The sequence below is a fragment of the Macaca mulatta genome, chromosome 16 (genome assembly GCF_049350105.2).
Source record: "Macaca mulatta isolate MMU2019108-1 chromosome 16, T2T-MMU8v2.0, whole genome shotgun sequence".
Taxonomy (NCBI): domain Eukaryota; kingdom Metazoa; phylum Chordata; class Mammalia; order Primates; family Cercopithecidae; genus Macaca; species Macaca mulatta.
The window spans coordinates 73,113,961-73,136,063 of record NC_133421.1 but is presented as its reverse complement, the minus strand read 5'-3'; the positions used below and the strand labels follow the sequence as shown (position 1 = coordinate 73,136,063).

At 37.8% G+C, this 22,103-nt stretch overlaps 1 protein-coding gene and 1 pseudogene across 4 annotated transcripts in view; one reads left to right on the top strand and one right to left on the bottom strand.

Moving 5' to 3' along the window:
- TANC2 (tetratricopeptide repeat, ankyrin repeat and coiled-coil containing 2) overlaps nucleotides 1-22,103 on the bottom strand; it is a 475,420-nt gene that overhangs the window by 96,329 nt on the left and 356,988 nt on the right. For all 4 annotated transcript variants that reach the window (XM_015120072.3, XM_077972346.1, XM_077972347.1 and 1 more), the window contains 2 exons: nucleotides 20,519-20,800; nucleotides 16,148-16,281 (listed from right to left, as the gene is read on the bottom strand). In XM_015120072.3, the coding sequence (XP_014975558.1) occupies nucleotides 16,148-16,281; nucleotides 20,519-20,800 (416 nt within the window). The remainder of the gene's footprint in view (nucleotides 1-16,147; nucleotides 16,282-20,518; nucleotides 20,801-22,103) is intronic.
- On the top strand, nucleotides 2,528-3,365 carry LOC100428577 (density-regulated protein pseudogene; annotated as a pseudogene).

Sequence of the window (22,103 nt, the reverse complement as noted above, 5' to 3'; positions counted from 1 at the left end):
TGGCTCGTATCACAGGGTTCATGATAGTGACATGTTTTTTACTGGTGATAGAGTTTGGCTATTTGTCCCTGCCCAAATCTCAGATTGAAATGTAATTCCCAATGTTGGAGATGAGGCCCGGAGGGAGGTGTTTGGGTCATGGGGGCAGTTCCCTCAAGGCTTGGTGCTGTCCTCACCACAGTGAGTGAGTTCTCACAAGATCTGGTCATTTAAAAGTGTGTAGCACCTCCCCAACCCAACTCCTGCTCTGGCCATGTGATGTGCCTGCTAGCATCTCACCTTCCACCATGAATGAAAGCTCCCCAAGGCCTCCTCAGAAGCTGGGCACATGCCAGTGCCATGCTCATACAGCTTGCAGGACTATTCAATCAAACCTTTTTTCTTTAGAAATTACCCAGTCTCAGGTATTTCTTTACAGCAATTCAAGAATTGCCTAACACAACTGGTAATGTTGCCCTTGATCACTTGGTTAAGGTTCTGCTAGGTTCTTCCACTGTCATCTTTCCCTTTGTAGTTAATAAATATCTTAAGGGAGATAGGTTTGAGGCTGTGCAAATCCTGTTTCTCCTTAAACTTTTGCCCATTAATTTTAGTATCTATCAGTGGATCTTGTCTGCAGCAGTAATTCCTGTGGTGTTTGCCTCATAGTAATTTTCTATTCCCCTCTTTGTTTGTTTCTACATTAATTAGAATCCTATTGGAAGAAAGAGTTCTCCTTTATCTCCCATTTATTTATTTATTACTGATTTAATAAGTATGGGCTTATTTTATCCTATTGGTTATAATTCAATACTATATCAATTTTGTTGCTCAATTTGTTCCAGCTTTAGTCACTAGGATCTCCTTCAGGTTGACTACTGTGTTCTTTCAAGAAGACTCTATCTTTTTTTGAGCAAGTTCTTTTTGAGCAAGTTCTTGCTTTTTGGCACCAAAAGATGTTCTAGACTTATTTTGTATTTTCCCTGCCTCTGGGATCATCTTCTCCAAAAAGCCTCTGTTCTTTTTCTTGGAGAATATTAAGAAAAAAGATCTGGGCACGAGTTGTGATTATTGTTATTGAGGTGTCATTGCTTTTGGGTTCTCAATGAACAGAGCTAAGAAATACACGTATGTATAAAGGCATACCTTGGAGTTACTGTGGATTTTGTTCCAGGCGACCACAATAAAACAAACAGAGCAATAAGGTGAGTCACTCGATTTTTTTGATTTTCCTGTGCATATAAAAGTTATGTTTACACTATAATCTATTAAGTGTGCAATAGCATTATGTCTAAAAACATGTATATACCCTAATTTAAAAATACTTTATTGTTAAAAATGCTAATGATCACATGAGCCTCCGTGAATCCTCTTTTTGCTTGTGTGTGGGGTCTTGCCTCGATGTTGATGGCTGCTGACTGATTTGGGTGGTGACTGCTGAAGGATGGATGACTGTGGCAACTGCTTAAAAATAAGACAACAATAAAGTTTGCTGCATTAATTGGCTCTTCCTTTCATGAAAGATTTCTCTGTAGTATGTGATACTCTTTGATAGGATTTTACCCATAGGAGAACTTCTTTCAAAACTGGAGTCAATCCTCTCAAACCCTGGCACTACTTTATCAACTAAGTATATGTAACGTTCTAAATCCTTTATTGTCATTTTTACAATGCTTACAGCATCTTCACCAAGTACAGATTCCATCTTAAGAAATCACTTTCTTTACTCTTCCATAGGAAGCAACCCCACATCCATTCAAGTTTTATCATGAGATTAGAGCAATTTAGTCACATCTTCAGGCTCCACTTTTAACTCTAGTTCTCTTACTATTTCTGCTATATCTGCAGTTACTTCCTCCACTGAAGTCTTGAACCTCTCAAGGTCATCCATGATGGTTAAAATTAATTTCTTCCAAACTCCTAGTAATGTTGATATTGACCTCCTATGAATCACAAATGTTCTTAATGGCATCTAGAATGGTGAATCTCTTCCAGATGAAAATCTTGAAAATCCTTTTCAATTTACTTTGCCCAGATCCATCAGAACAATCACTATCTAGGCGAGTTCTAGCCTCATGAAATGTATTTCTTAAATTACAAGACTTAAAGGTCAAATTTACTCCTGGATCCATGGGCTAAAGAATGTTGTGTCAGCAGACGTGACAACAATAATAATCTCCTTGTACGTCACCATCAGAGCTCTTAGGTGACTAGATGTATTGTCCTTGACCAGCAGTATTTTGAAAGTTATCTTTTTTTCTGTGTAGACCCCAACAGTAGCCTTAAAATACTCAGTAAACCATGCGGTAAACAGATATGCTATCATCCAGGCTTTGTTGCTTCATTTATAGAGCACAGGTAGAGTAGATTTAGCATCATTCTTAAGGGCCCTAGAATTTTTGGAATGTTAAATGAACACTGGCTTTAACTGAAAGTCACCAGCTACAGTAGTCCCTAATGACAGAGTCAGCCTGTCTTTTGAAGCTCTCAAGGTAGGCAATGACTTCTCTCTAGCTATAAAAGTCCTAGATGGCACCAGCTTCCCATAGAAGGCTATTTTGTCTACACTAAGAATCTATCGTTGCTCTCGGGTGGCCCTGGCCAGGGAAGACAACAACCGGCCATAGTGGTAGAAGTAGAGGCAGCGGGGCCTGTGTGATCACCTGGGTTTGTGAAATGGCTGCTGGCATTTCTGAATCCAGTGGGGCTGATTGCAAAGGAGGCCCAAGGAACAGTGCCAAGTTAGATGCTGATTACTCACTTTGAGTCCTTTATTGCAGAGTCTGTTCATTACGAACAGGATACTGTGAATATACGCCTGATGTTGCTAAATGTAAACAATAGTTAGAGAGAAGGATGTTCCAAATGAATTTGAAAAACTTACTGTAGAAAATTCACCCAATCAAGAAGCTGGAATTAGTAAGGGTCAAGGAATAGCAGGGGAAGGGGAGAAGAAAAAATAGAAGAGAGGTGGAAGGGGTCAAATAAAACCAAAATAGGAGACTGTAACATAAAAGGTTATTATAGCCAAAATTCCCACAGCAAAGAAGAAATATGTAAAAACTGTGTGTGGCCTTGCAACTTTTGAAATTGATCTTAAAGAAGCACAAAGATTTTTCTGCTCAAAAATTCTCCTGTGGTACCTCAGTAACAGGGGAGGATGAAATTATTCAGGAAGACTTTACAGATGGCATAACTGATACCATTCAGAAAAAACAGCCAGAGATGGATGATGACAGCATCGAAAATCTTGAAGAAGTAAATATGTAGTTTTGAAAATATGTCTGTATTTAACGGCCGGATCTGAGAGTTGATACCGCCAAATGGAGAGAAGTCTTTTAAATATAAATAAATAGATACAAACACACACTTATCTTACAGTAAAACTGTAGGCTTCATTCTTGGCATTTTCACTATTCTGTACAAGGCTGTTTGGTCTTTTATTGCCAAAGTCAAATAAATAGGAGAGATTGTCATGCTTATGTATGAAATAGAATTCAGTCAAATAAAAAATTTTGATCATTTGTTACTGACATTTCCCTGTCTTAATTTTTTTTGAAAAACCCAGTTTTTTGTTTTTCTTTTTTTTGTGGGAAGCATTTCTGTTGATTATTTTACTGATCTAATGCTGAGAGATTTTTAAAAAGAATTCGAATTTGGCTTCCTCACCAGTAATAAGAATATCTTGCTTCTTTGACATGACAGTTTAGAGATGGATGAGAATCTAATAGATTTGTGGTTGAATTTGCTTCACTGTTATCAAGTACACTTCGTGGGCACAATAACGTACTGTTGGTGGGATTTGTTCAAGCTATTCTGGAAATTATTTGGTAAAGTATACTAAAAGCCTTTAGACCATTCGCACTGTTTGTACTAGTAAGTCACCTCTTTGACATCATTCTAAAGAAATAATCAGTCTTGCGTAAAACTTATGAATGAAGGTGTTCATCACAATGTTATTTATAATATCAAAAAGTTGCAAATAATATAAACAATTGGGAAATAAATGGTTAAGGAAGTGATAATGCATCATGTGGTAGAATATTATGCATGTGTTTAAAAACCATATTTTCTAAGAATATTTGGAAACACATTTGGCAATGTGAAGTGGGGGCACACCCCAGATACATTATTATTTTTTGGGATGGAATTTCATTCTCGTTGCTCAGGCTGGAGTACAATGGTGCCACCTTGGCTCACTGCAACCTCTACCTCCTGGGTTCAAGCAATTCTCCTGCCTCAGCCTCCCATGTAGCTGGGATTCAAGCATGCGCCATCATGCCCGGCTAATTTTTGTATTTTTAGTAGAGATGGGGTTTCACCATGTTGACCAGGCTGGTCTCGAACTCCTGACCTCGGGTAATCCACCCACTTCGGCCTCCCAAAGTGCTAGGATTACAGGCAGGAGCCACCGCACCTGGCCTACATTTTAGATATTTATTATCATCATTGTTCTGAGTGGAAGTCCATTCAGAGAGGCTAGAGACTCTTGTTGTGGCTATAAATTATGTGAGTAAAATTCTGCTAACCAATTAAAAATAATATACACCCATTTTAATAGTCTGGAAAATAGCAATTAAAGCATATCCTTCTTATAAAAGAATGGACACTTTTAATGAATGCATTAGATGAATTTAAACTTTAAGTCAGGCGATGCAAATCAAAAAGATGACTTGTATTTTAAATTGGTATGGTCACCTTTAAGAACTTAGAACCCACGAAAACATTGTTTACTGTCATGCAAATTATGATCCTGAATAAATTTTTTAAAAAAATAAAGTCTCAGAAAATGTGTAATAAAGATGTAAAGTAAAACAATGAAAAAAGGAAAATCTATGGTTTAAGTGTAGCCACTTTTATCAATTACCTTAGCTGGATCTTCTGGATAACTTGCTACAGTTTATGTATCAGCATTTGCTGCTTCCCCTTGCACTTTTATGTTACAGAGATGGCTTCTTTCCTTAAACCTCATGAACCAACCTCTGTTACCTTCAAACTCTTTTTCTGAAGCTTCCTCACCTCTCTCAGGCTTCACAGAATTGAAGAGTGTTGGGGCCTTACTCTGGATTAGGCTTTGGCTTACAGAAAATTTTATGGCTGGTTTGATTTTCTAACTAGACTACTACATTTTTCTCTATATCAGCAAAAAGCTTGTTTTGCTTTCTCACCGTTCATGTGTTCACTAAAGTAGCACTTTTAATTTCCTTCAAGAACTTTTCCTTTATACTCAAAACTTGATTACCTACTTGGTGCAAGAGGCCTAGCTTTCAGACTCTTTTGGGTTTTTGACATGCCTTCCTAAGTTTAATTGTTTCTAGCTTTTGATTTAAAGTGAGAGATGTGCGGTTCTTCTTTTCACTTGAACACTTAGAGGCCATTATGATGTTATTCATTGGCCTAATTTCAATATCGTGTCTCAGAGAATAGGGAGGCCCAAGGAAACAGAGAGATGGGGGAATGGCTGGTCGGTAGAGTCATCAGAACACATAAAACATTTATTAAATTTGCTGTCTTCATGGTGTTTCAAACCAACTACAACGGTAACATCAAAGACTGTTGATCACAGATTACCATAACAAATGTAGTAATAATTAAAAAGTTTGAAATATTGCATTACCAAAGGTGACATGGAGACATGAAGCGAACACATGCTGTCAGAAATAAGGTGTTGATAGCCGTGCTCCAGCATGAGAGTGTCCGTTTTCCCACAGCCTTGACAACAGAATAGTTTTAAAATTGTCATGTTTAAAAATTTTTGCTAGTTGATAGGTAAAAAACTGGTATCTCACTATTGATTTAGTTTGCATTTCTTTAGTTATAAGTGAGTTTGAACATATTTTCAAAATGTTTCAGGGCCATTTTAATCTCTTTTTTGTGAGTTGCCTGTTTATGTCTTTTCCCCACTTTTCCATCATGTTTTGATCCTTTTTCTCCTCTATTTTAAAGAGTTCTTTAAATATAAGAGATATTAACTCTTTATCTGTAGTATATGCTATACATTTTTCCTTAAAATTTTCATTGATTCATTAAAAATAATAAACCTACTACACGCTGACATCTAAGAATATATTATATGAAAATAACTATTTTTCAATGCAAACATTTCAGAAAGTGGCACTGTTTAAATGTTTGCAATAGACTCCCAAATCTGCCTGTGCATTCAGAATGCTCCAAGAAACTGTTTTGGATTCAAGTATAAGAGGAAATGCCACTCATATGTTGGAGAAGGGAAGGTAGATATTTTTCTCTGATACTATGCTAAAAGTTGACAAATGGTAGATTTTTAAATTATTATGTGTGATTGACTAATCATAATTGTATACATTTATGGGGTACAATGTGATGTTTTGATATATGTATACAATGTGGAATGATGAAATCAAGTTAATTAACATGTATCACCTCCCTATTCTATCATCTTTTATGGTGAAACACTTAAAAGTTAGTTATTTTGAAATATATTATTGTAGTTACCCTGCTTTGAAATAGATCTTAAAACTTATTCTTCCCATTTATCTGAAAATCTGTACCCTTTGATCAACAACTTCTCCCATTCCTTCCTTCTTCACATTCCCAGTCTCTGGTAACTATCTTTCTACTACTTCTATGAGTTTAACTTTTTTAGATTCCACATTTAAGAAAGATCATGCAGTATTTGTCTTCTGTTTCTGGCTGACTTAACTTAGCATAATGTCCTCCAGTTTTATCCATATTCTTGCAAAAGACAGGCTTTCCTTCTTTTTAAAGGCTAAGTAGTATTCCATTATACAGACACACAATGAAATACACACACACACACACACAAACACACATATACACATACACATACCGTGTTTTAAAATTCTGTTTATTTTTTCTTCTAACTTTTATTTTAGGTTTAGAAAGTACATGGGCAGGTTTGCTCATGGGTAAACTGTGTGGGGTTTGGTGTACAGATGACTGTCACCCACAGTGAGTGCAGTACCTGACAGGTAGTATCCTCACCTTCCTCCTACTTTCCACCCTCAAGTGAGCCCTGGTGTCTGTTGTTCTCTTTCTTGTGTCCATGTGCACTCAATGTTTAGCTCCCATTTATTAGTGAGAACATGCAGTGTTTGATTTTCTGTTCCTGAATCAATTTGCTAAGGATGATGGCCTCCGGCTGCATCCATGTTGCTGCAAAAAACATGAATGATTTCATTCTTTTTTTATGGCTGCAGTATTCCATGGTGTATATGTACCACATTTTCTTTCTTTCTTTCTTTCTTTTTGAGACAGAGTCTCGCTCTGTCACTCAGGCTGGAGTGCTGGAGTGCAGTGGCACGATCTCAGCTCACTGAAACCTCTACCTCCTGGGTTCATGCCATTCTCCTGCCTCAGCCTCCCGAGTAGCTGGGACTACAGGCGCCTGCCACCAGGCCCGGCTAATTTTTTGTATTTTTAGTAGAGACAGGGTTTCACCGTGTTAACCAGGATGGTCTCGACCTCCTGAACTCATGATCTGCCCGCCCTGGCCTCCCAAAGTGCCGGGATTACAGGCGTGAGCCACAGCGCCCGGCCTCCACATTTTCTTTATCCAGGCCACCACTGATGGGCATCTAGGTTGATTCCATGGCTTTGCTATTGTGAAAACTGCTGCGATGAATACTTGGGTCTTTATATTTCTTTGGGTATATACCCACTAATGGGATTGTTGGGTTGAATGGTAATTGTTTTAAGTTCTTTGAGAAATTTCCAAACTGCTTTTTTATAAAAAAAAATAACACATTTAAAAAATCCATTCAGCTCGGTTCCATATCTTGGTTACTGCAAATAATGCTGCCATGAACATGGGAGTGTGGATACCCCTTTGACATTGATTTCAGTTTCTTTGGATATATACTTGGAAGCAGGATTACTGGATCATATGATAGCTCTATTTTTAGTTTCCTGAGGAACCTCCATGCTGTTTTCCATAACGGCTGTACTAATTTACATTCCCACCAACAAAGTAAAGAAGGCCCTTTTCTCCACATCCTTGCCAACACTTATCTTTCATCTTTTTCGTAAAAGCCATTCTAACTGGTGTGAGATGATATATCATTGTGGCTTTAATTTGCATTTCCTTAATGATTAGTTATGCTGAGCATTTTTTCATGTACCTGTTGGCCACCTGTATGCCTTCTTTTGAGAAATGTCTGTTCAGGTCCTTTGCTCATTTTTAAATCAGGTTGTTTTCCTGCCGTTGAATTGTCTGAGTTCCTTTTATATTTTGGATATTAACTCCTTATCAGATGTATGGTTTGCAAAGATTTTCTCCCCTTATGTGAATTGTCTCCTCACTTTGTTAATCATTTCCTTTGCTGTGCAAAAGGTTTTTTAGTTTAGATGTCATTTCATTTGTCTGTCTTTCCTTTTGTTGCCTGTACTTTTGAGCTATTTTGTCAATATTTTCTCTCAGCAGTTGTCTTTTGACTGTTTCTGGTAATTTTTGGTCATGCAACATTAAAAGTTTTTATTTTATTTTTTATTTTTTTTAATGAGAGTCTCACTGTATCACCCAGGCTGAAGTGCAGTGGCATGATTGTGGCTCACTGCAGCCCAAACCTCTTGGGCTCAAGCAATCCTTCCACCTCAGCATCCCGAGTAGCTGGGACTATAGGCATGTGCCATTACGCTCAGCTAATTTTTGTTTTTGTTTTTTTTTTCATAGAAACAGGGTCTCACTATGTTGCCCAGGCTGGTAAAATTTTTTTACATGGCCATATTTGTCAATCTTTTCTTCTAATCCTCTAGCTTTAGATCTTAGAAAGCCTTTCTCTTCACCAAGGTTAACGAGAAAGTTACTAAGTTTTCTTCCGTTAGTTGCATGGTTTCGTTTTCAAATATTTAGATCCTTAATCCATTTGTTTATTCTTGTGCATGGTGTGAGATATGAGTTATCTATCTGGTTTAGTTGTCTCAGCCCATTTATTTAAGAAGTCGACCTTTATCCCAATGATCTGAAATACCGCCTTCATCATACACTAAGTGTCTGCAAGTCCTTGGGCCTAATTCTGAACTTTTTATTCTATTCCACTTGTCTACTGTCTATTCATGTACTAGAAACACACTGTTCCGATTTCGGCTTTATAGTATGCCTCAATGGCTGGTAGTCAGAACCCTGTTGTTTAATTAGCTGTAGCTGAGTTCAGGGTAATATTTATCTTTGTTATAATTCTAGATCTAAATAGCTGTATCCTGTAGATTGCTACTATTCAATTATACATTACTGTTTACTTGAGACAAAGGAGGTTAGGGCCAATACCAAATACAAATTTTAAAGAAAAGCGCTAATTTATTTAGTTCATCTGGAATTCCTAGAGATCCTGATCTGGCACAACATAAACAGTCTAAGTACATTCAATCCACAGTTTATGAAATTCTGTCTCAGAGGATTGGTGGAATTCCAGATTCTCAAACAAGATTAATTCCTGGGACACATGAATCTGATTCTGATTTGACCTTATAAATTGGTTGGGAACTACTATTATGTATAAGTACCCAGCTGAATATTCCAAGATTTCCTAATGGAAAATACTAACATTTTCATTCATTCACAAATATTAATTGAACTTCCATTGTATGTCATGCACTGTGCTAGGTTTTGAAGCTATTATAATGAGTTATATAGCTATGAACCCTATCTGCTCTCCACAGTTTAGCAGGAAACAGAGGCAATTAAACAAGTAATAATAATAGTGTGATAAGTACTAGCAGAGAGGAAATATAGGGTGCTAGGGCAACACACAGCTGGGGCACCTTAAGGTAATTTAGGAGAGCCAAAGAAAGGTTTTTTAGAAGAAGCAACATTTAAGCTGAGACATGAAGAAGGACAAGGGGTGAACCAAGGTGTGGCAGTTTTCCAGGCAGGGGAAAAAGGTGTGCAAAGGCCCTAAGGCAAGAATAGCTTTTTACTTTCAAGGAACTGAAATCAATTTTAATGTGGCTAGCATATAAGTGAGTGGGGAATAGTGGAAGATAGGGCATGGCAAGGGTTTTCCACTGGCAGTGGTTTTGCTCCCCAGGAAACATTTGGCAATTTCTGGGGACATTTCTGGTTGTCTTAATTAGGGGTTGAGGGAGTGCTACTGGTAGCAGACAGAGGTCAAGGACACTTCTTCTAAATATCGTACAGTAGACAGGGTAACATCTGCCTTGCCCCTGCCTGTCCTCCACCCCCAACCCCACACAAAGAATTATGTAGTCTAAAATAACTGGTCCTGGGAAAAGCAGAAGTCCTTTCATTACAATTCTTATGATATTTTAAGAATGGAGTTTGGATTTCATTCAAGGGCAAGCAGGAGCTATTTGATAGCTTTAAGTAGCAAAAAACAAATGTTTTAGAAAGATTATTCAGTACAGAGAATTGACTAGAATTTCTTCATTCAAACATTTATGTGCCATGCATTGTGTAGGAGCTGGGGACACAGTGGTAAACATTTAAACACTGACCCATTCTAGTGGAAGAGGTAGAAAATAAAAACAACATGGAAATTAACAATAAACAACAAGGCTGTTTTCCCATATTCAGTATTCCAAATGTAGATGAAATTTGGGACTGACAGTAAAACTTCAGTGTTAATTTTTAGAGGAGAAAAGCCCTAGACAAATTTTATAAAACATTATCTATGGGCTATTTGTTGTTTAGTTTGGATCTCATTTCTACTAAATGAAAATATTTTAAAAAATAACCACTACAACACAAATAAAATCTTATTCTTCATTATTGTTTTTCATTTTCTGTGTATGTATGTGTGTGCGCGCGCGCATGTGTATCTGGCTTACATTTACATATTATGTTCAAAATGCTCAATATTAAAGGATTACTGAAATGATTACTTCTTTGGCTGACAGTTTTAATAGTGACTGCAACAATTTCAGGAACCATGATCATCTGACACCCCCTGGTATACTACAGAACTTGTCTCTTGGCAAGGATGACATTTAATTTTTTTCTTACATAGATTTCCTTAGGAAAAAAAACCTTTGCTTTTTGTATCTCTGTGACACTTCTTAAAATTAGCTGTTTTCTCTAATGAACTCATTTCAGATGTATTAGCTTTTTAATCTAAGGACTAAGTCAGTGACAACTTGCTTAATGTGTTGGGAGATTCTAGTTGCATAAAAACCTTTTTTGAAGAATTTTAGGTCAGCAAAATGACTGAAAGTACATCTTCACTATAATTTTCTTGCTGAGAAGCCACATTAAATGATGGATGGATTTTCCAAAATAGCACTAAGCTAAAATCCTTCCTGCCACAATAGAGAGGCAGCATCGTGCAGTGGTTAAGAGTGTAGACTTTGCCTGCCTCAGTTTAAATCTTGACTCAGTCACGTACTCGCTTATGGTCTCAAGCAAGTTATTTAACCTCAGAGCCTCTGTTTCCTCATTTGTAAAATGGGGATAACCACAGTGTTCACATTATAGGGGAGGATACTGACTCTGAATCCTCACTTTGCCATTTATTAACAGCATGACTTTGAAAAAATTAATCACTGAAGTCACTGTTTCTTCATCTGTAAAATGAGATAATGATGTACTTCATAGGGTTAAGGTAAAAATGAAGAAATGATATAGCAAATACAATGTAAATAGCACTAAGCCACAATACACATTAAGCCTTCCATAAAGGGACGCCAACTTCTCCTTGTCTTGTGAATTTTGTGTGTATTACCACAAGGGTGCAACAGATTCAAAACCTAGAGAAACCACTGCTGGAGTTAAACTCACATACCCAGGAAAGGTCCTGAATGAGATCTCCCTGCCCCCTACTGTGATTACGCTTTAGAAGAAATATGCAATGTTAAGTGGAGACATGCTCCAGAGATGCCAACCTATCAAAATCTTTGCTTCAAATGGAAAGTATTTCTTCAATTAATGAAATAGTTCTAAAGTTGTGACAAAAACTTCCCAGTGTTCTCAGTTAACTAGATGCCCAAGAAAGCGCAAGAATGTTATGAAATACCAATGATAATTACTGACATACAAAGAATTGACACCAAGAATATGTCAAATCAAGAGATTTTTCAAGAACGCTTTAAATTTTCATGTTAGTCTACCTCATCAAAACATTAACTAATTTGAAAATCCTATTTAAAAGATAATTTCTGCTTACTGGTTTGTTATAGGTGAGAAGCAAGGTTTGTGGGCTTCTGCTCTATGCATCTACAGAACACTTTTGTGTAGCTGAACTATAACAAATAGCACAATAACTGGGATAACATTCAGTTTTTTTTTTTTTTTTTTTGAGACGGAGTCTCGCTCTGTCGCCCAGGCTGGAGTGCAGTGGCGCGATCTCGGCTCACTGTAAGCTCCGCCTCCCGGGTTCACGCCATTCTCCTGCCTCAGCCTTCTGAGTAGCTGGGACTACAGGCGCCCGCCACCGCGCCTGGCTAATTTTTTGTATTTTTAGTAGAGACGGGGTTTCACCGTGGTCTCGATCTCCTGACCTTGTGATCCGCCCGCCTCGGCCTCCCAAAGTGCTGGGGTTACAGGCGTGAGCCACCGCGCCCGGCCTAACATTCAGTTTTAAGCTAAGTGGCTACTTCTGATACAATGTTATAAGCTGAACAGTATTCCATATCTAGGTGCAACTAGATTAATTTATATTTTGCCTAAGGAAGACACAATCATGAAATTTAACACGTAATCACTCCTCAAATAAGTATAAACAGTCACTAATTTCCTACTTACGACATGTAACGTTTTCCAAATATTGAACATGAACATCTTGGACTTCTCTTGATGAGAGAAAGAATAAGATGAACAAAGGAGAATTAATTCTCTGTGATCTTAGCACTTATCTTCTGACATATTATATATGTATTTGTTTATTGTCTTTCTCTCATGAGAACGTGGACTACATAACAGCAGCAATTGTGTCTGTTTTGTTCACTGATTTATCTTCAGTCCTGGATTACAGGTCCTCCAAATGTATATCTAAAGTGAATAACTGAATGACTGAATAACTGAAGTGCTGGAAGCACTTTAACATCTGTGTATTTCTAAGATAGATATTTAGTCTAACTGTTCTACAGACTGTTTACATAGCGGATATTTAGAAAAAAAAAGATGTATTTTAAAGCTACAATGACTTAGCAATGAATTGAGGGAAACCTCAGACTTTGCAGAAGCCCATTTATAGATGAGAGTGTACTACTGAGTGGGGATAATAAATAATGTATCTGGGAAAACACGCTGTTTCTGGCTTGGAGCTGGAGTGTATTTCTATGAAGAAATTTGAACCTTACAATATTATAGACCATCTGTAAAACTTCAGCAAAGCACAGGAATTAGAAACACCAGGTATTGTGGAAGAGGAAGGTGAAGAAGGGACCTGAAAACACAGAGTTTATTTGAAGTTTATATAAGAAGTTGTTAGATTCCCATCCCTGCCCTGCCTAGCCAGGTGACTACCTACCCCAACACCCACAGGAAAGAGAACTAGAGAAATTAAAGAAGAGAGAATCTAGACTTAGTGACACCACACATTGAGCAAGGTAGAGATCAGGTGCAGGACTGAAAACAAGGGGCTTAAGTAAATGTCTGATATTGAACAGTGAAACCCCAGCCCAGCCCTCTTTTCCTGCCCAGCTCCAAAATGCTGGCGTCCAAGACATATACTCTCCATTCAGAAGACTGGAGGATTCTTTGCTAGAGAATCTGAACAGCCTAGGAAAAAAACTTAGAAATACTGACTTTTGGGCATTTCAAAAAAAAGCATGGATTATCTTAATGTTCTATGGTCAAGCTCTCTCCACACACAAGCTTCAATCAGTTTTTCAGTGCCTAAGTGAAAAACACATTGCAACCATAAAACAAGAACAGGATGCTATAAAAAGGAGACAGCTGGAGAAAAAGAAAGAACTATTACAAATTAAAACTATGAGAGCAAAAATAAAAAATTTTTAAAAGGATTGGAAAGTAATGTTGAAGAAATCTCTCAAAGGTGGATTAAAAAACCAACAAACAAAAGTATAGAAAACAGAAAAGTTAATTAAACAAGAGTATTATATCAGTATAGGAAATCTAATTACTTTGTTTATTTATTTTTTTGAGACAGAGTCTCACTCTGTTGCCCAGGCTGAAGTGCAGCAGCACAATCTCGGCTAGCTGCAACCTCTGCCTCCTGGGTTCAAGCAATTCTCCTGCCTCAGCTTCCTGAATAGCCAGGACTACAGGCATGTGCTACCATGCCTGGCTAATTTTTGTATTTTTTTTGGAGATGGAGCTTTGCCATGTTGGTCAGGCTGGTCTCAAACTCCTGACCTCAGATGATCCACCCACCGTGGCTTCCCAAAGCGCTGGGATTATAGGGATGAGCCACTGCGCTCAGCCAGAAATCTAATTTTTTATTAATACGAGTTGTAGAAGGAGAAAATAGAGGAAATGGTGGTGAAGAGATTATCATAAATAATACAAAAGCGTTACTCAGAATTAAAGAATATCTCTAGGGCTTGCTAGGTACCAACAGAATAAATGAAAAAGACTCAAGAACAATGGTGATAAAAAGGAGGTTCTAAAAGCTTTTGGAAAGAAAACAAGGTATATATAAAGGATTAGGAATAAGTATAGTATCAGAGTATTTAATAGTAATATTGGAAGCTCAAGACAATGGAGCAATACCTTCAAAATTGAGAAAAAATAATTTTTACCCTAGAATGATATACTGTGTCAAACAAATAAGCAAGTATAAGCATAGAATAATGATACTTTTAGAAACAGTAAGTCTCAAAAAATTTATGTCCTATGCATGTTTTGTTAGGAAGCTACTGGAGGATATGCTCTACCAAAATGAAGAATAAAATCGAGAAAGAATATGACATGAGATGAAACACAAAAGAGAAGAGATAGGAACTCCCAGGAGAACAAGGTGGTAAGCCTTCAGAGCATCCTAGGTCCAGACTGAGCTTAATGGAGGGCTCTAGGTCGGAGGCCTCCAGGGTAAAACATGTAACTTGTAAGTGTGGAAAACTGTACTGACAGACATTTTACAAAACTACATTAAGGCTTATGAAATGACTTAGCCAAAGGTTTGAAGAAAAATAAGCAAATTTTAAAATGAGGCATTTCATAAACCCCTAGGAAAAACAAAATCGTTCAAGAAGGAAATGTTATCCTTGGCTCCGGAGTGACATATTTGCATAGTACTAATACTGAAAATACTATATATAACATGGATTCAGCCAAAAATCATGCAATAATTGTATTGGGATGGTGGTAGGAAGAAGGAAGGTGAAAGAGCTATAATTCCCATCATCCATAATAAGAAGCAATAGATAATTTGTAAACTAATAACAATTTTTGCAGTATATGAATAGTATTTAGAAATATGGAGGGGAAAATCAGAGAAACTTCCTTAAGAGGTAAAAGTGACTGCCTGTGGGGAGAAGATGGGTGGAGTAGAGGAAGAAAACTGCTAGTTTTGAGCATTATTTGATTTTCTATGTGCTTATGTTATTTTGAAAAAAATAGAAATTTCAAACCCAAATGTATAAAAAATATTATGGACAGTGTAGTACAGCAAGAAGAGTTTTAAGCTAGGAATAAAAATTTAAAACTGTTGATTACCTATACCCTGATGTTGGGTAAAACATACCCCTCTGGTTGGGTGCAGTGGCTCACGCCTGTAATCCCAGCACTCTAGAGGCTGAGGTGGGTGGATCACCTGAGATGAGGGGTTTGAGAGACGACTGGCCAACATGGCAAAACCCCGTCTCTACTAAAAATACAAAAATTAGTCTGGTGTGGTGGCGTGCACCTGTAGTCCCAGCTATAGCTACTCAGGAAGCTGAGGAATGAGAATCACTTGAACTTGGGAAGTGGAGGCTGCAGTGAGCTGAGATTGCACCACTGCACTCTAGCCTGGGAAACTAAGCGAAACTCCATCTCAAAACAAACCAACCAACTAACCCACTTCTTTGGGTCTCAACTTCTTTATTTATTCACTAGAAGACTTTCTTTCTAAGGGTCTTTCCAACTCTAAGGTTCCGATCCCATCATAATAAAGTATTTTTCTAGGAATAGCAAAGAAAGAGAAACTTTCCTCCACGTTCTCATGGTATAGCTTTATGTATTTCTGTTCATTTTGCCAAAGGTCTCCCTATCTTTGCTTCCTTGATATTAAAATTGAACTACCATATCTCCAACATGGGAATCATATTGTACCTGTGAGGCTAGTCTTCGCATAGCCTCCTCCTGCCGCCTGCGCATTTCTGGAGTTCCTGGGCAGCTTCCACTGGTGATAGATGAGTGGGCTGAAGGTGGCTGTGTGAGTGGCAGCTCTCTGTTGGCATCCACATCTGGATTAAAAAGATTTAATGTTTGCATCAGATAATCATAAAAACTTTAAAGAAAAATGGCTAAATTCTATTTGCTCTATGATCCAACAATTTCGCTCCTAAGTATATTACCTAAGAGAAATAACAACACATGTCCACCCAAAAACTTGTACACAAATGTTCACAGAAGAATGATTCATAATAGCTAAAAGTGGAAACAACCTAAATGCCCACCAACTGATGAATAGATGAAACACAAAATATCCATTCAATAGACTATTACTCAACAATAAAAAGAAATGAGATACCAACACATGCTAGAACGGGGATAACCCTTGAAAATGTTATGCTAAATCAAAGAGGTCAGTAAAAAAAAAAGGACCATATATTGTATGATTCTATTTATATGAAATGCCCAGAATAGAAAAATCTGTCGAGACAGAAAGTAAATTAGTGGTTACCTAGCGCTGGAAATAGAGGGTTAAGAGGAGAATGGGGATTGACTGCTAACAGGCATGAGTTTCTTTTAAGGGGATGAAAATGGCCTAAAGTTAGATTATGGTGATTGCTCTACAACCCTGTGAATTATACTAAAAATACTGAATTGAATGCTTTAAATGGTGAATTACATGATATGTGAGTTACAGCTCAATAAAACTGTTTCAAGATTTTTTAAAAAATTCAATTTGTTCTTGTTATTTAGAAAATTTATTACTAGTAGAAATTAGACTATATTTATGAACAAGATCATACTTTAAAAATGGATACCAAAGTAAATATTAGAAGTTGTTATCTGATGGCCAATAGTGATCGAAAAGAAGGAAGAATAGGAAAAAGTAGTCCTCATTTAACTCCCTACCAGTAGGAGTGAATTTAGACTTCTTTCATTTAACTGGTGCAGTAAATTTCTTGGTCACTGGATACAGTTCTGGATAACTGCAGGGGGATAGGCATGGAGGATGGCAGTGAAAAAAGCCTCAAGAAATGTGTAACATTTTGGATTGAGGTGAAGTTCAGTGATTGTATGTCACTGTATTATTTCTGCTGTTCACTTCCTCCCCCTACTCTATTCCCCTTTATTTGGTATTTGATTCTGTGGGTAATTACTGTCCAAATGCTCTCTGTCTTTCTAGCTATCTCCTTTTGGAAAATGCCCTTCTTTTTGTCTAAATGCCTTACTTTCTGTTTGGTATTCAGACAGTAGGAGAAATAAAAGTTAATAGGTAGGCAGTAGTCAATGTGCATAGCACAATGGCAAAAGAGACTTCTGAAATGAGCAGAGTAGGAACGGTAGGATTTATTTACTTAACAGCTGTTTGGGGGCTTGGCAGCTGTTGGCAAATGTCAAATCCAAATAATAACTACATTGAGACTTTTAGTGATAGAAACATACAGTCTTGTATTAGAGCTTCCCCAACTACTATGCTGAGAATCCCTGTAGTTAATGTAATAATCTTGAATTATACAACAGGTCTGTTTCCACAAAATATTTTTGTTCTTTGTGTGTGTGTTTGTTGGGGGTATGGACAATGGTGGTGGTGGTGGTGGAGACTGATGGGGGTGCCAGGTTTGGGAGAGTAGGTGGAAAGCAGGATGACAGGCTAGTGCCTGCCTTGACAGCTTTTCTATACCTTTCCAGGGAAATGACAAGGAGGGGGGCGGGCTGGGGGGCTGAGTTTCTGTGGGGGAAGGACAGCCAAGCAAGGCAATACTGCAGGCTTAACTGCTCCTATCTTCCACAGCAGTAGTGCTCAGCTTTTATTTCTACTATTCTTTGAACATCAAACAGAAAGAAGTCGGGGCAGAAGAAAGAGTGACAGATGATGCAGAGAAAGAAGTTGTGAACTCCAATGATTTCCCATGGTTTTTTTTTTTTTTTTTTTTTTTTTAAATCACTACAACTATTAATTGGATAATCACCCAAGGATTAAGAAAGCCAGTGAGGTTCCAAATGACCCATCCAAGCTTAATAGAAGTTAAATTCTGTAAAAATTAAGCCAACCCTCCATATACAGACATCATTCTTATTCTTATTAGAGAAAAAACTTCTGCTGCTGCCAGCAACATATTCAACACCAGTTCATATGGGTAACAGATTTGTGCCAAAAATTAGCTTGCATTATATCAGTCACTTATTCTTGACCCTTCTATTGGTTAAGATGGCATTGGCAGAATATAGTCTGGCCATCAATAAATTGTAACAAAAAATATTTTGTATAAGGTAACACTGGTTCTGAGTATTTCTGATATATACAACCGCATATTTAGCTCTCTTAACTCCTTTCAAATTCTGAAATCTACAGGCCAAATCTACAGTCTCAACAATGGATATTTATCTCATGAATGGGGAGTATCTTGGTGTTTCTGGAGATTCTCCTGAAGACAATGGATGTTAGAGAATAACTTAGTGAACTACCTTTAAAGAATCTCTGCTTTGGGGAACACATGGGCTGTTTTCTATAAACTCTTGCTCCCCCAGGCTCACAGAGAGATCCCCAGGTACCTCTGCGTTCTGTGAAAGTAACTCTTCTTGTCCATGGGATTTATTTTCTGTCATGCATGATTCTACCACTCTGTTATCTGCAACTCTGATATACAGAGGAGTCACAGAGACTTTGAGGTTTCTGGTTTCCTTTCTGACACACTCAAATAGCAAGCTGCTTGGACTACTCAGATAAACAGCAGTTTGGAGTGATAAATACTTAAGCACTCAAAGGAAAACGCTGGAATAGTGTGGAAAGTTACTTTTAACCATGCAGATGTGTTCTCAGAATCAAAATTTTAGCAGAGACAATTCTGACAGATCAATTAGTCACACTTCTTCATTTTACAAATAAGAAAACTGAGCTCTAAAGAATTCAAGTAAAATTCTCAAGTTCACAAAGTCTAGTCAATTTGACTGTTGGGGCACAAACCCTGGGCTCCTGACTCCCACAGCACTATGGCAATCTGTCTCAGAAGAGCTGCATTTAGAAACTAAGCATTATATTCCTCTGAAGAAAAGAATTCTTCCATATCGATTCTTACCATACCCTGATAACGAGGTATTTTGATTCAGTTTTCTTCCAAGACACCAGTTCTTCCACATGTTAAACATCTATAAGTTTACCAGAGGCCATCTGCCTCCTTAATGATACAAGGCTGCTAACTAGCTTCAATAGGAAGTCAATAAGTTTGGAGGGTCTTCAGTGAGTTCCTGTTAAGTTTCTAGCACTGTGCTAGACCCTGTAACTACTATCGTCTCACACAAACCATTTCTAGTGGTTGCTGTCTGAAAGTCTGTGGTGGGCTAGATTATTGATTTGGACTAGCAGAGCAATAGTTTCTTTTTTTGTTCTCTTCTAACTAACAGAATCCAGGTAAACTGGTTCTATACATGTAGTATGTATAAGAAGAACACTGACACATTTCTATTTATTTTCTTTACTCAAGTGAGTTTCACCAATAAGGAGAGGCAGCATAGCAAAATGGATAGGAGAATGGCCTCTGAAACCAGACTGCTTAGTTCTACCATTTATTGGCTGTAAAACCTAGAAGAACTTATTTAACCTCTCTGGGCCTCAGATTACTTACCTGTGAAATGAAGACAACCTCACTGAGCTGGTAACAGGATTCGATGAAACTAATATTTGTAAAACACTTAGAGTGTTTGGCACAAAGTAAGTACCATATGAGTGTTTTAAAAATAAATCAGTAAGCTCCTAGTGGTGATTACTGGGCTGACCCCTGCTTGTGATGAAAGAAGCCTGAATACATATGAGAGCTCAGCACCTTTTCACAAGGAAGCGGGAGAACCCCTTCAAGGACACAATGAAGCTCAAGTCCAAGCAGTGCAACACTGACGCCAACAGCAAAGAAATGAAGGATGCAAACAGACTGTGATGGCAGATAACAAGAAGAACTGGGCACAGACTGAGCAAAATCCGTCAGGATGAATGCAAATCGCTTTACGGGCAATTGCTGCAGTCGTTATCTAAAGGACAGCCCAACCATACAGCTGGCATGGAAGAGTCATCAATTTATTCTACTAGAAAGGTTTTTCTTCAGCCACGCTTAGGTGTCTATTGGATATGTGGGTTAGATGTAAATAGAGTATTACAATCTTTCTCTCAACTCTGAATGAACAGTCCTCATGTGGAAGTCAGGTTTTGCAGATGAGAAAATAAAAGGATACACGACCTAATACGACCTAATATAAATATGTCAGAAAAACTTCAGCGCCAATGAAGCAGGGAGTTCTTTAAAAAGGAATACGTACGTTTGGGGGAGGCATGTGGGCTGTCTGAGGCGATCTGTCTCATCCTTGTACCATGGCAGCTGAGGGCCACCAGTCTGGAGATGATGGCAGTTTTGCCAAATCCAATGTTTCCCACAATCACCACTCCCTGGTTTACGCTGGCATTTGAACTTTGAAGTTGAGCATCTATTTCGTGGAAAACCCAATCTCGGCCAACAAACACTGACTCTGTAGTGATGCTGGGCACTTCAAAGAGCAGAGGCTTCAAGGAGATATCTGGAGGCCTATAAGGTGCAAAGCGAACTGAAAGGAACAAGAGAAAACAAAACTTAGGTCAAACTGTCAACACTGAGAGAAACAGAGAAAAAATGCAGTGTGGTTTAGGAGACTTGAGTTATCACATGATGGCATCGTAGGCTTATTCAGAAATAATACAACCGTGAATGTTGATTCTATACAGATAAGCAACACAGGTGAGCTAGAGCTAATTGATACTCTAGATTGCAGAACACAAACATTGATAAAACAGTAATGATTTATTTGATCAGTCAGAAAGTTGGGATGATATTCAAAATTATTTCAGGGAAGGGATGGTCCAAGCACCAGCAATCAGTACGGATGTGAGCCTAGTGAAGAAGGGTCCCAAAGGTCTCCTATGCCACGGGATAACCTTTTAACTGTCGGATTGTGGAGAGGTGCAGGAGTGAAGTTCCTGTTGGAAAGGCCAGGCTGTGGCGGGGCATCTAGACAGCTTACCACAGCAGCTGTTTACTAACCAGTAAGAACATATTTCATTATTTCACACCAATATGGCTGTACCAGTACATATCAGCTGAAAATCAGTCCTGAAGAAAGCAGTATAGAGAGGTTTGTTTCTTTAAAAACACCAATGAGAATAGTAACTCCTTTAAGTTCATGATGGTATGTTTTAAAATCTAGTAGGTATTAATATTAGGGAAAGCAAAGCCACTAAAAGCTCTGATGGTTTAAAAGATCTTAAACATTCTAAGCAGTCGAGCAGAAAGCAGGCCTTCACTCAGTGTCTCTGCGCCTATACTGCTTAATATTGATGCCAATTAAAAAATAATTTTTGGCTTACACATATATCTTGGGGATAGATCCACACTGTTTTTCTCAAGATTTTTTTTCTGTGCTTATATATTTATGGGGTGTGTTAAGGGCCAAGAATAAGCTATACTGTCAACAGTTTTCTAAAAATGCAAAATTGATGTGACATGCTTTAAAAGAAGATCTATTAATTATATTGATGGTAAAAGGAAGTCCTGTCTGATGGTCCATATCTGGGTTAAATGGCCTCCTAAACTGTTCCCAGAGCAGCTCTAAGATGTATCACTTTATCTGTCTGAAACCAAGTACTTCATTTTTGTTTCTTTAACCTTAGCACAGTGCCTTGATATATACTAGGTGCTCAAAAAATATTTAAGGAAAGAATTAATTAAAAATAAGGTATTACACTCTAACTCCATTTTTCAAATATTTTGGAGCACAAGAAAGGCCAGGAGTGGGAAAGGGATGGAAAGAGAAAGAGAAATTACAAAGGGGAAAATGAGATAATTTATACTTCGTACGTTACTCTAGAACATAC